This window comes from Tupaia chinensis, unplaced genomic scaffold, assembly GCF_000334495.1.
Source record: "Tupaia chinensis unplaced genomic scaffold, TupChi_1.0 Scaffold138757_1, whole genome shotgun sequence".
NCBI classification, from domain to species: Eukaryota; Metazoa; Chordata; class Mammalia; order Scandentia; family Tupaiidae; genus Tupaia; species Tupaia belangeri.
Window position 1 is genome coordinate 2,153,473 of NW_006198649.1, and position 15,668 is coordinate 2,169,140.

The window sequence follows — 15,668 nt, forward strand, 5'->3', positions numbered from 1 at the left end:
CATAGAGAGAATAATGAAATATAAAAAAACCATCACCCCAAATTTTCATCATCTTTTTATGGGTATGCTTTGAATTCAACCCAATCTGCAATTATATAAACATTAGCATATATCCAATTGAAGAAGTGTATTGTCACAAATATGTTTATGAAAAATTTAAATTTTAGATTGAATAGATAACTTTACTAGAGTTTGTTATTCAGATTTATTCATTCATTCATTATTCATAGACCATCTATTATGTGCCAAGAACTAACCTATGTATATTGAAAATGCAGCAGTGAATAAAACAAACAAAATATTCTTGCCTTCATGAGATTTGTATCCTAGAAGAGAACACATTAAAGAAACCATGTAACTTGTAATTATATTAGAAGGTAATAAGTACTATAAAGAAAATAAAATCAATAAGGAAAAAGGAGTGTCAGAGATGGGAGTTAGGAATTTTATTTTGAATAGTCAATGGGAAATCCCAGTGAAATGATGACATAGAATGAAGACTTATTTGAAGTAAGTAAATGAAATTATTAGAGGAGGGAAGTATGGGGATTTGTGAGGCAGGAGCACTGCAGGTACAGGAATGAGCGAGAAAAGGCCATGAGAAAAGAACATGCCTGGATTGTTCAAGGATCAGCAGGTAGTCCTGTGTGTCTGAAGCAGAATGAATGAGGGAGAGAGGGGTGGACAATGAGGTTGCAGAACTAAAGAAAGATCTTAGCAAGTATGTCCCTGTAGATATTGTAAAATCTTTTACTTCTACAGTACTTTCAGTGAGATGGAGTATTCTTAGCATTAAACAGAAGAGTCACATGGTTAGACTGACATTTAAAAAGAACCAGTATAGCTACTTTGTTGACAATAGGCTAAAAGGGAAGAAGAGTGGAAATTTAGAGATGATGGATTGGACCAAGAAGGCTGTGGTGACAGTTAAATTCAGTATATATATATGAAGGTAGAGCCAGGAGGATTTCCAGATGGACTGGATATGTAAAATAATAAGGAGTCAAGAATGAAGACAATGGTTTGAGTATAGCAAATGGAATAATTAAGTTGCTTTTAAGAATGGAGAAACCAAGTATGAAGCAGATTGGAGCAAAGACAGGTTCAATTTTCATGTGTTAATTCAAGTGTCTGATATAAATTCAAGTGGATCTATCAAAGAGGTATTTTACTATACAAGTCTGGAGTTCAGTGTGGAAGTCCAGGTTGGAGATAATCAATTTGGAAATATTGACCTATCAATAACATTTAAAGCCAGAATGATAGATGTGAACACCAAGAAATTAAATGTTGATGGAGAAGGATTCTAGATAATGGACACTCAGGTACTCCAACAATAAGATAAGAAAAACTGGAGGAACCAAAAGAGGAGACAGGACAAGTCATTGACTCCAGTGACCATTGGATTTAGTAACATGAAGCTCATTGGGATCTGACAAGGGCAGATGATTAAGTGAATTTCCAAGTAGAATAGATTTGAAAGACAAGAAGGAAAGGAATTATAGGAATTATAGACATAATCTTAGATAACTCTGAGAAATGTGTATGTAAAGTAAACAGAAATGAGAGCTAGTTTAATTAAATTAAAATTTAGGTTAAAATAAGGAGATTTTAAAAAGAAAGATGCAAAAATAATAACACATTTTCATGTTGCTGGGCACAGTCTATTGGATTGTGAAAAAAGAAAATTGAGAATTGCTGATTAGATGAGAAATGTGATATAGTATAGAGCTGGGGGAATTTGGAAAACAAAAGCAATATCCTTTGAAAGGAAAAATATTAATAGTTAAAACTGCACTTTATTCATCTTTCACTTAAGAATGAGAAATACAAAAAGGATAAGGCAAAATTTTTAGAAGCATAACAGTTTAATTATCAAAAGAAAATTGCTATGGTATTCATCACAATTTCAATGAAGTGAGCTAAAATAAATATAATTACAATAGTACACAAAGTCTTATATTATTTCTACTGTTTTCTTTTTAATACATCTTTCTTTTTCTCATTATCTCTTTTCCTGATTCTTTTTTTCTTCCTTAACTCTTGAGATCATGAAATACCCTTCTCCTCCTTAACTTCCACATGTAAACTCATTCTCCATCTTTTGACAATTACAAACGCGCACACACACACACACACACACACACACACACACACACACTTTACATTGTGGTGGAGTTCTCATAATGGGCATGGACTCAAGGAAAAGAACAGATCTTTTTCGTTAGCACTTCTCCGCAGAGTACCTAAAATCACAGCCACGTTTCTTCTAGGTTAGAGGCCCATATGACAGGTCATTTCAAAGGAAATCCTTTCTATATTGACTGCCTCACCAGAGATGATGTTTTTGCTTTATCTTTTATGTATTTCTTAAGAAATCAGTATAAAAAAAGTTATAAGAAGAATATATTAAAAATCATGTTAGTTTAATTTTGCTTACATATGAATAGTTGAATTAATATAGCACATTTTATTTCTCAGAATTGTTTTTTACATGCAGCTGTGGGAGTAGTTTGCAAATCGCTAGCTCTTCTTCTATGGCATTTAAGTGTTTTTCCTTTTTTTTCCTTTTTTCCTATTTGATCATGGTACTAAATAGTTGGTACACAGAAGTTTGCTAAGATTCTCTAGTCTCACACTGCAAAAGTTTTGACATACTGATGCCCATAATTACCTTGTCTCTGGAGAATTTCAAGTGTGCTGTTTTCATTTGTTGTAGTCAGAAGCCATGCATGTGAAGTGGATCCATATGGGATGCCAGGGGGATGTTCACACATCTGTCTGCTCAGCAGCAGTTACAAAACCCGGACCTGTCGCTGTAGGACTGGCTTCAACTTGGGAAGTGATGGCAGGTCATGCAAAAGTATGTTGTTAAAATCAAACATTTTGCCAGCAGCTACTGCTTCAGAAAGTAGGAATTTTAGTGTTAATTAGCAGCATCAATATCAGTAATAACATGCGGCTTAATCAGGTGAAATTTGTCTGCAAGTATATACTGGATGTTTTTCTGAAAATCAATATTTTGGGTTTTTTTGGTTTTAGTGTAAATATGAAACTAATCAAGTCATGGAGTCAGTAAACTTCTTAAACTTAGAGAGATATTCTTTAGGGAAGATGTTTAGAAAGATCATTTTAAAAATTTCCTAAAGATTGTTTTTGTGCTAATGAACAAGAATTATTGGTTGACTGGATTTTCTCTTATCAAAATCAAGATGCTATCCCTATTGATAGGTGTGTTGTTTTAACAGAAATCCACATGTAGTAATGTTTATCCAGCATCACTGGCGAGTGAATGAAATTCACTTCATGTTTAATTTTCCAGGTAGCTGAAGCTGTGCTAATTAAATATCAATTCCTTTAACAATTTGATCCAAACTTTTTCTACTCTGTTAGACACATCTTTGTTTTATTTTAAAAATATACCAGACTAATCTAGTTTTAATTTAATTTTTTAATTTAAGCTGGTAAATATGTTAAATTATTTTCATAACTTCATATTTTGCATAAAAATTAATGTCCTTGCATGGGGAGGTCACCCTTTTTAGATATATGATTATGACCTTGGTAGAAATGGTGTCCATGTAGAGACTGTGGGTCTTTAAATGTCCCCAGATACTACTATGTTTAAAGTTACGATCATTGCTCTGTTCAGTGTCCAGTTTGTCTCTTTTGTCATAGCGATAGCTTTGTTTTCTCTCTGTGCTTGCTCTCTGGCCATTCTCCGGCCATTTACTCTACTTTCTTGTCATGAATTGCTGAAGATGTTGAAATAAGACCACTAGATTTGCTAGGATTTTAAGTCTAAATAGTTTGAATTAATAACAGTGTAAATAAATCCAGCAGGTGGCATGGTGGTTAAGGCAGTTAGATCCTACGTGGCCGACTGCACAGTTGATGCCTGGATCCAGCAGCGTGAGACACACACTTGCAAAGTGTGCACGTGTGCTCAAAATCCCAAGAGGAGAAGGGAAGAAATTGTAGGGCTGTGGCACGGTCAAGCCTCCCAGGGGTTGCTTTCTTACTTCCCCTATTTCTCTTTCTCTGTCTCTGTCTCTCTCCTACTAGCATGTACCCTATAGCAAGTTTAAAAAAAAAAAAGAAATTAGTAATGTAAATAATTTTAAAAATCAAAAAGCCTCAACTGTGGTAAATATATGCAGTTTAGTACTTTATTTACATGATTTATTTGCATTTTTGAGTTGGTACTAAATGCTAGCAATGTAAAGATGCCTGGTCTCTTGTTTCTGAGGTCCAAAGCCTCTAGATAAAAGAATGTGCATGTGTCTGTGCTTTTAAAAACTGATCTGCTTGGGACCAGCAGTTAGCGTAATGGCTATGTTGCTGGACTCCCATGTAGTCGACCATGGTTCATGTCTTGGACCTGGTGGCTTGAAACTCACGCCGAGCACATGTGCATGCGTGCCCAAGATCCTTAGCAGAGAATGGAGGAGAAGGGATTGCGGCGTGGCCATCCCCCATGGGGGGTGATTTCTCGCTTTCTGTCTCTGTCTCTCTCTGTCTGTCTGGCGAGCACACGCCCCCTATAGCAAAAAAAAACTCTCAAGAAAAAAAAAACAAAAACTGATGCTTGCCCAGCTAGAAAGTGATAGCACATCATACAAAAGTATAATTACGCTCCTTTATACATATACATGTGCATACATATACACATTCTTATATTTAGGGAAAAGATAAGATCAGAGTTGCATATGATTCAATTGTCCCTAATATAGTATACCTCTCAGAGTACATTTGTATTAAACAGATATAATCCTTGCTATTTTGAACAGTAAGTGACAATGCAAATAAATTGCTATGATCCCAAAGTGTTCCCCCAAAATTTGTGTGTGGAAATTTGGTTGTATTATGAAGATATTAAGAGAAGATTTAATCTGATAATTATATTGAAAGGTGGGGCCTTTGAAAATGATTAGGCATCAGGGTAGAGTCCTCATGTTTGAGTCCTGATGTGTCAATCAAGAGAAGGAATGAGACAGAGACATGCCCTCTGCCCTCTGCCATTTGGTAGTGCAGTGAGAAAACCTTCACCAAATGTCTGTACCATGATTTTGAACTTCTTAACGTTAAAATCCATGAGCCAAATAAATCTCTATTTTTTTAAAAATTAGTCAGATGCAGGCATTTCTGTCTTTAGCCACAAAACAGAGTAGAAAATAGGTGCCTACAAAATCACTAAAAGGATGGGAGCAACAGCTTCTAGACTAGGCCTTTGGAACTCTCCCCTAAACCAGCATCAGACTAGCTTGGCTGAAAGATAGAACATCTGCCACAATCGGAAGCTAGAGTGTGAGGAAGCCACGAATGGAAATGTTAACTTCAAAACACATCATTTTAGTTTAGATTCAGAGATTAGAAAGCTCGCACCATAAGTATTAGCGCCAGAATTATATCACATCTGAATGATCCCTACTGGCAGAGAGAGAAAGGGGTGGGGGTACTCTGCTCCTTACCTCTTGATATTCACAAATGTGAATGGAATAGAAGACAGCTATGGAAAAAGTCAGCTTCTCCATGTCAACGTGCCATCAGAAGCTACCAAAAACAGAATCCTTGCTTCCTTTCTGTATTCCATATTGAGCTAGTTCATCTGATTTTACGTACTTATATCCAAAACAGAACTCTGAGTGTGAGTGTCTTGAAGTGTAGTTTACAGTTTTCAATTATCTAGAGTACAAAAAAGCACAACAGAAGAAATTTTAAAGTAGATATTGAAAAATGCCTTTAAAAATGAATAAAGGGGGCCAGCAGGTAGTGTGGTGGTTAAGGTGCTGGATGTCCACATGCCTGACCATAGTTTGAGTCCCAGACCTAATGGCTGATTTTCATGCTCAGGGTTCATGTATGTGAGTGACTGAAACCCCAACATGAGAACGAGGGAGAAGGGATTGCAGCATGGCCACTTCCTCCTCCTCTGAGAGTGATTTCTCACCTTTCCTCTTTCTATCACTCTCCAATGAGCACATGTGTCCTGTGTCAAAAATCATACAAAAGAAAGAAAGAAAGAGAGAGGGAAAGAAAGAGAGAATAGAGGAAACAGCAGGGAATACCATTCATACTTAAAACATTTATATTTAAGCAAACACTCACACACATACTACTAAATCAATGAAGTACCAGGTTTGCCAATTATTAATTGAAACATCCATTAGAAATAAAAACAAAAACAAATTGTTAGCAAAACTGAGCATAAAACAAACATTATTATATATTGCTAATAGAATTAGAAATTGATATCACTAAAAGACATTTGTTGATACATACAATGGAAATAAAATTGACAGTATCATTAGACAAGATGTCCTATTTTTTGTTTGTTTTTTATTTTTGCCATAGAGTACATGAACTCACCAGAGAGCGAGAGAGAGGGATATAGAGAGAGGGAAAGTGAGAAATCATCCCCCGATTGCAGCTGGGATGGCCATGCTGCAATCGCTTCTCTTCCATTCCCTTCTTGAGATTTGGGTACACAAGCAGGCGCACATGCCCTGTATGATTTTCAAGCCGCTGGGTCCAGGACTTGAACCACAGTTGGCCATGTGGGAGACTAGTGCCTTAACCACCAAGCCACCCACTGGCCCCAAAGTTATCCTATTTTAATTTAAAAAATCAATTGTAAATGCATTTAAAATAATTAACAAAAAATAAAAACTCAAGACACAATCTAAATATCCAACACCAGGTAACTATCTAATTACATTATATTGCTTGTCTAATAGTGAATATTATGCACCATTAAAAAGAATGTTTTTTAAGACCTTTTAAAACATGAAAAATTGTCATTAAATTTTTAAGAATGCATATGTAATATTCCAATTTTTGAAAAAATAAGTACATATAAGATTAATAGGAAATACTAAGAAATGTTAATTTTTAGATGACTCTTACTTTTAAATCATATAAAATATTATTTTAAAAGAAAATACCTGCCGCAGGGACCAGCAGTTAGCATAATGGCTATGTCGCTGGACTCCCACGTAGTTGACCACTGTTCGAGGCCCGGACCTGGTGGCTTAAACTCACGCCAGGCACATGTGCATGCATGCCCAAGATCCCGAGAGGAGAATGGAGGAGAAGGGATTGTGGCGTGGCCATCCCCCCGGGGAGCGATTTCTCGCTTTCTGTCTCTCTGTCTCTGTCTGGCGAGTGCACGTGCCCGATAGTCTGGGGGGAGCCCGTGCCCGTTAGGGAAACCCCTTCAAAAAAAAAAAAAAAAAAAAGAAAAAGAAAAAATAGAAAGAAAATGCCTGCCAAAATCCATGAGAGCAATGAGGTGAGAAATATTAATACCCTTTACCCTGTAATTTTATTTAGAAAATTAGTGAAATGCTAGGTTGAAAAAAAAAAAAGCTTACCTTGGAATTAGTATAATAATGCAAACCCTATTATAAAACCAAATTGAAGAGTGGCTTGAAAGATTACCATATTTTGTGAATTGGGAAAGAAAAGATTATCATATTATAGGAATATAAGACTTAGAATAATGGACAACTTAGAAAATATTTTTATGCTAAGATTAAATAATAAGATCATAATATGTAATTGAGTATCCTCTATGATTTAAGTAAATATGAATGAATAAAATAGTTCTATCAATTAAATTTGAAATAATCATACAAAGACATATTATACATCAATGAAAATGAATGACCTATGACTACAATAATTATGTATGAATTTCAAGAATATAAGAGGGCCAACTGGTGGTGTGGTAGATGAGACAGCTGGGTCCCACTTGTCTGCACAGTTCAAGTCTCAGTCCCACAGCTTGAAGAACACACCAGGTATATGTGCATGCATACACAAAATTCCCAAAAGAGAATGGAAGAGAAAAGACTGTGATGTAGCAATCTCTCCTAGAGGTGGGGATGGTCACATCACAATCTTTTCTTCACTGTTTCTCCTTCCTTTCAGGACATTGGACATGCACACCCTTGCACCTGGTATGTTTTTTTCCAAGCTACCCTATCCAGGACTTGAACTTGTGGTCAGCCATGTGAGATCCTTCCACCTTAACCACTGTGTCAAGAGCTGGCCCAAAATATATTTTAAGTATTTATATTTATAACTATCTATAGATATAGATAAATATATATTCAGTAACACTAATTTTAAAAGAAAGGAAATCTATAAAAAGTTTATGGAAAATGCATGTTATGATAAACCAAGCATGGATTTCAGATTTTTCAGGGGATGGGGAGGAAGAGGCACCTACCTTAATCCACAAACTTTTGAAGTTCCCTCATAGAAGATGTTAGTGTAGTTTCTACTGAGTGTGTAAAGTTTATGAGTAATTGCTTATTTTTCTTCTTTCATAGCTTCCCAAATTTTCTATAATAAAATTATTTTATTTTACTAAGAATCTCAGTTATTGTGGTTATCCAAATAGAGCTCAGTCTTTTATATAATCAGCTTTATTAATGAAATTCAGAACGTTTTTCTTTCACAGGAAGTATTTTCTTTAAAATTGTATAGAATAAGTCAAGCACAAGGTCCTCTACTAATTGGAGAGCCTTGCATACATTTTATACAGCAGTCTGAAAGAATTAGTTTACTCTTTAGAAAAAACTGCCCTGATTCCGGCATTTTTAACTCAGGAGACAGTTTTTGTTTGAGTCTTTGGGTTTTGTTCTGTTTTCGACAGGGCCTATGTTGTACACCAGGATTACTCTAGCAGACAGCCTCAACTGCTAATATTTTAAGTAGAATGTGAAGAAAAAAGGATGCTATAGCTGGCATTCAATTTTCTCTTATGAAAGACTAGGTCACAGGTTTATATAACTATAATATATTTACATGCACTTTAATGAAACTGCATGGTTCTTTCTGTTGGCCTCTAACAATCTGTAGATGTAGACTCTGGGTTTGTGTGTTTTAAATGTTCTAAAGCTTTTAGTGTCATCAAATAATAAATGTTAGTATCTACAGAAAGTAGTAGAGTGTAAAGAATCATATAATTAAATATGCCAGATATATATAATATTATATATACATTATAATATTTATATAAATAAATGTCCATTTTCCAGGTTATAAGTTATCCAATGAACTACCATGTTTTTGCTATACAGACAGTTATGGACAAAAGAATAATTAACAAAATATAACCCATTCATGGAAGTAATTTCTGTTTTAATTAAAGTAATGCAATTAGCAGGCCTTCTTGCATCAAGATACATTTGGCATATTTGAGAGTTTAATTTTTAGTATTGAGTCTAAAAAACGCTAATTGTGCCAGTTAATTAAACAGTGGCATTATGCAGTGTAAAGAAGATTAGGCAGCATCAGTTGTTTATGTTTGTAATCTTTCTTCTGCAGGACCGAAGAATGAGTTGTTCCTCTTTTATGGAAAAGGACGCCCAGGAATTGTTAGAGGAATGGATTTGAATACCAAGATAGCTGATGAATACATGATCCCCATAGAAAATCTGGTAAACCCTCGTGCTTTAGATTTTCACGCTGAAACCAATTATATCTACTTTGCTGACACCACCAGTTTCCTAATTGGCCGGCAGAAGATAGATGGCACCGAACGAGAAACCATTCTGAAAGATGGTAAGCGACACTGTGTGACAGTCACATCAAACTGCCCAGAGATGAAGCACTTTAAAGGGATAAAGTCAATGTATGTCACAGTAGCTTTAACCAGAACCAAGTTCTTCTGGTGATGTTTTAAAAAATTTGTTAATTTGATTTCTTTAGTAACATTTTTTTTCATGTTTTTTACATACAAACTCTATTATAAAATTGACCTTGCAATTTTCTAGTACATTTTAAATATCATGAAAATTACATTTAGCTACTATCCACCTTCTGGAAAAATGTAGATTTTCCTATAATGATAGGTTTACAGTGCTATACAGTAGGACATAAGATTCAATAACTCGTGGGAGACTTCTATAATATTTTGTTCTGTTACTACTATTGTTCATATCACTCAAAGTTCATTAAAAATATCAGTGTTCCAATTTTATCACAGTTCTTACAAATTGTTTTATACCTTACAAGTCATTAAAAAGGAGTTTTTTGAGCCCTTGAAATATCAGTATCTCTGGAGAAACTTCATTTATACCTATTTTTATTTTACAGAGACATATATTGTTATATACATGCAAATATACATGCCTATAGTTTATGAGAAACAGTGAATTTTTATAAATTATTTTGCTTAAGGAGAACCAATCAAGTAACACAAGAATGTAACTTTGCTATAGGTAGAAAAGTGTTTAACAATCAGGCAAACCTGACTTTTGACTTGCTGCCAGTTATCTTTACGTATGTTGACTAATTATTCTGGACCTCAGTGTCCTCATATATAAAGATGGCTTACTTCTTGAATATTGTAGAAAGCCGCAGTTGAAGAAATAGTAACTGTATTCTTATTTTATGAAACAAGTCTACCAGCTATCATAGGACAGAAAAGAAATTTTAGGAAATGACGACTGCCTTCAGGAGTCCATTGCATAAACACAGGTAGCCTTTCATTAATAAGGTCAAAGCCACTCTGAGGAAATACATGATTAATGGAGAACACCTATTCAGTGGGAATCCAGAGGACCAAAGGGAGATCTTTATATGAACTGCTTGTGCTGGAGGTGGAATGTAGGCTAGCTGTTAAAGGACAGATATTAAGGGAAAGGGGAACATCCTGCAATCAACATTCCATGGAAATTAAAAGAAAGGAGGGACCAGCAGTTGGCGTAATGGCTATGTGATTGAACTCACATGTAGTCAGCCGCAGTTTGAGTCCCGGACCCGGTGGCTTAAACTCATGCAGGGCGCTTGTGCATACGTGCCCAAGATCACAAGAGGAAAATGGAGAAGGGATTGCTGCATGGCCATCCTCCCCTGGGGAGGGTGATTTCTCTCTATGTATCTCTCTGTCTCTCTCTTTCTGGTGAGTGCACATGCCCTATAGCAAAAACCTCTCTTAAAAAAAAAGAAAAGAAAAGAAAAGAAAAAAAAAGAAAGGAATGAAAAAAAAAGATCTCCAAAAGGAAGATTTAGACAAGGAGGGGCTTTAAATGTTGTAGATCACTGCTGGAGGATTTGTTTTCAAGTCACAGTGACTAAGGAGGTGTGGAAAGTGAAAGGGGGTAAAGTGAAAAGTTTTGAATATGAGGCAAAGAGATTATTAGATAATATCTTGCAACATTCAAGGCTTCTTTTTTTTTTTTTTTTGAGCCAAAGAATAATGTGATCAAGTGACATTTTGGGAGTATCAATCTGGTGGGGTGCAAAGAGAATAAAGAGAGAAAATAAAAACACAGAGGTAGACAAAAATGTATGCTACGAATAGTAATGAATGGTTCTCTCTTATCTTTTGGAAGGAAGTAGGGGAAGATGAGATTATTCATTCAAATCAGTTTTACTTTAAATCAAATCCTTAATGATAAAAAGTACACTTACTATGAGTGGCCAATGGAGTGCCAAAAAAAAAGCCCCTCTTTTGACTTTTTTATAGTTTGCTGATTAAGGCAGTATAAATCCACCATGATTTAACATTCCCAAGAGTCATCTAATTAATGTTAAATTTAAAGTTTTTGCTTTAAATTAAATGTAGCAGAGGCTATCTCCTACTTTTCTCTGTAGCATGATAGCAGATGATGGAGACTTGATAGATTTAGAAGGACAGTGGACTTGTGCACTCTCTCTTTTTTATTTTTATTTTTTTTTTTTGAGAGATTTTCACTGTAGGGCGCGTGCGCTCACCAGACAGACAGAGAGAGACAGAGACAGAAAGCGAGAAATCACCCCCCAGGGGGGATGGTCACGCCGCAATCCCTTCTCCTCCATTCTCCTCTCGGGATCTTGGGCACGCACGCACACGCACCCGGCGTGAGTTTTAAGCCACCGGGTCCGGGACACGAACCGCGGTCGACTATGTGGAAGTCCAGTGACATAGCCATTACACCAACTGCTGGTTCCCTTGTGCACTCTCTCTTAATGATGCATTTGGATTGTTCTGGTGTTGAATATATACTTTCAAAAGAGGCTTTTAGTTTTTCTTTCAAAAAGTATCAGTTTCTGTGCTGTGATTGAAGTCCCACTATAAACTCTCCTATAACCAACAAGCTTTTTTTATCTTTAGAGAGAGATTTTTGCTATAGGGCATGTATGCTCTCCAGAGAAACAGAGAGAGACAGAAAAGCAGATAATTAGAAATCATACCCTGGGGGGTTTGGCCATGCCACAATCACTTCTTCTCCATTCTCCTCTGGGTATATTGGTCATGCATGAACATACATGCCCAGTGTGAGTTTTAAGTGGTTAGGTCTGGGCCTCAAACATGGTCAACTATGTGGGAATCCAGCTACATAACCATTTTACCATCTGCTGGTCTAATATTTTGATATTTCTATATAAGGAACAACTTAATAACTTTTCATTAGCTTATCTTTCTTCTTCCATCAAAAAGAAGAAGAAACACATGACATAATTAACATGTCCAAATGGAAATTTACGACCAGTTGGGTTGAGTCCTGGCCTCACCAGCTGAGTGCTTGTCTATGCATGGCCCAAATCCTAAATGAAGAGAGAAACGGGATTTAGAAGTGATGGTGGCATGACCACACCCCATTTTTGGGTGCGTTCTGTCTCCCATCTCTTTCCTTCTGGTAAGTGTCCTCTAGCAATGAAAAAAAGAAAATAGAAATTTTATCTGGCAAGGAAAACTTGTGATTCTTACACTCAGAAAGGTTAAATTCTATATTTACTCACTTATTTAGTTAGAGTGTTTACCAACTAACCTGAAACTGAGAGGTAATACTTAGACAAATTATTTTGTTACTTAGTAGAAATTCTGAGCCTTAGATAAATTTGAATAGTTTGAAATACAAGGCTATAAATATGTGGCTCTTTGTAAATAAAACATAAATATCTTGGACATCTGTGTAAACTTACATCCTTTTCAGAAAGGAAAAAAAAAAACAGTACATTTCCAAAAATTATCTTTCTCTATTCATTCTTGGGTTTCTTTCTCCCAGATGTTTATTGAAAACTCCCTCTGTGTGGCATATTCTGTTGGTTTTGTAGAATTTGAATTTTGGGGGCTAAAACAGAAGTCAAATAAATGAGAATGGACATTTTCTGTCAGAGTCACTTACATATTATTGCAATAATTACTGAAAAATATTTGAAAGATTAACACTTCATTGATTTAATACAAATAGATTTCTATAAAGACAAAGTATTACTAAGTGTATTTTTTTCATCTTCCTAGAATTTTGTCAACTTTTTGTAAAATCTATACTCTTTTTATTCTTTTAACTAATTACTTGATTCATATATTTGCCAGGTCAATAAATGTTTAATGAATACCTTAACTGGCCCAGGTGCTGTTCTAGGTGGCAGTAATGCTGGAAAAAAAAAAAAAGCAGAAGAAGCTTCATAGAGAGCTTATATCCAAAACAGTAGGAAGCAGGTAATAAACAAGTAAACACATAAATGAACAGGATAATGATAAGTGCTATAAAGAAAGTAAAGTAGGTTACTACAGCAGAAAGAGAGTATTAACAGGAGGCAAAATTAAATTAAATGGTCAGTGAATTTAAATTAGCCATTTCTGCGGCGCACAAGTGTTACTTTCTCTAAGACGAAAAGATGTATATTCTTTATGAAATTAGATTCATTTTTTTATTTTGAGGTTATCTTAGCCAAAATTAATTTTTCATTGTAGTATCAATTATTTTCAAATAAAACTATATAAAAATGATAGTTTATTATTCTATTTATTTCTTCATGTACTCTATTAGTATAGTACTTTTTTTTTTTAAGAGGATTTTGCTATAGGGAACATGCACTCATCAGAAAGCCAGAGAGAGAGAAAGCGAGAAATCACCCCCCAGGGGGGATGACCACACCACAATCCCTTCTCCTCCATTCTCCTCTTGGGATCTTGGGCATGCAGGCACACGTGCCTGGTGTGAATTTAAGCCACCGTGTCCAGGACTCGAACTATGATTGACTACATGGGAGTCCAGCCACATAGCCATTATGTTAACTGCTAGTCCTGTACAGTACTTGTTTTTAAGCTGTAGAAATTAATTCTACTTGGATACATATATTCAAATAGAAGGCATGTTAAAATAATCTTTTATATCATCTCCTATTTTTAAAATACTAAAAACTCAAAGCATTTTTCCTGAGTTTGAAAGTTATTAATAGTTATAACTATAACCAAAAAACTGTAATTTTAATAGATCCCATAAATAAACTTTGGGACTCGAGATTTCCATTTTATATACTATATAGGCTTTCTTTACCAATTTTTTTAATAGGTATGAAGGGATAACTTGTTAAATGAGGACAGAATTCTTACTACTTTTTCCTATTCCAAAGTTGTGTCCAGGGAGCCTGAGAGAGTTATGCCTGCAATTTTTTTTTTTTTTTTTGAGAGTTTTTTGCTTTGCACTCACCAGAAAGACAGAGAGACAGAAAGTGAGAAATTATTCCCCCCAGCGGGGATGGCCATGCCACAATCCCTTCTCCTCCATTTTTCTCTCAGGATCTTAGGCACACACGCACATGTCCAGCATGAGTTTAAGCCACCAGATCCGACATTTGAAACATGGTCGACTACATGGGAGTCCAATGATATAGCCATTATGCTAACTGCTGGTCTCATGCCTGCAAACTTTAACAGAGTATTGATAGTGGGATGCTACAGCCTGACCCAGGCATAGTGTTTTATGATGCGGAGTAAGCCTTCTTATCTCTTCCAGTAAAGCACATTCTTTTTTTTTTTTTTTTTTTTGTTTGTTTCTTTCAGAAATAGAGACTTGTGATTTTCTTTAACCAATTATTAATCTAAGAATTTCAAACTCTCTAATAACTTACAAGCTTCCTGTTTCCAGAAATCCATCTCTTAGGGCTGGGCCAATATAAATAACTCTTATGCTGATTGACAACTCTCATGCTTTCAAAACAAAATAAAAGAAACACTGTGTCTCAGCACCCCAAGAAACACGCTTGTCTTTCTCTGTGTCTGGTCACTCAATTTCATGATTATTTTTACAGAATTAGTAATTTCCATCCACACAAAGAAAGTGGCAGTATTTGCCACTCCATTGTTGTAGAATTGAGAGGATCTGACTCTTTTTCACAATTTATAACTACTGAAACATTGCCAACGTTAAGATTTACACAGCTGCAGTTCTTCCCAAGTATAAATTCTATAATTTCAAATAAAATATCTACCTTAGAATGCAAAATTGGCCTTTCATATAGATGTAAGTTTGACAAAATGTTTTGTCCTCCAGATGTGTCATCTTAATTTTAGATTCTGCCATCTTATTTGTGATGCTAAAATCAAAGACAGCAGGGGAACAGCAAGTGGCGTAATGGCTATGTTCAAGTCCTGGATCTAGTGGCTTAAACTCACGCCAGGCACACATGCGTGTGTGCCCAAGATCCCAAGAGGAGAATGGAGAAGGGATTGTGGTATGGCCATCCCCTCTGAGGGGTGATTTCTTGCTTTCTGTCTCTCTGTCTCTCTTTGTCTTTTTGGTGAGCACACATGCCCTATAGCAAAAACCTCTCCCTTCCCGCCCCCCCCCAAAAAAAAAGATCAAACCCAGCAGTAATAGCTAACCTTTGATGAATACTTTCTACATTAGAATTATTCATTTTATATGCACTATCCCATTTAA

The 15,668-nt window shown here is 35.6% G+C and overlaps 1 protein-coding gene across 1 annotated transcript in view; it reads left to right on the forward strand.

Moving 5' to 3' along the window:
- LRP1B (LDL receptor related protein 1B) overlaps nt 1–15,668 on the forward strand; it is a 1,871,701-nt gene that overhangs the window by 999,320 nt on the left and 856,713 nt on the right. Inside the window, exons 13-14 of the mRNA XM_027765590.1 lie at nt 2,720–2,863; nt 9,337–9,573. Coding sequence (XP_027621391.1) covers nt 2,720–2,863; nt 9,337–9,573 — 381 coding nt within the window. The remainder of the gene's footprint in view (nt 1–2,719; nt 2,864–9,336; nt 9,574–15,668) is intronic.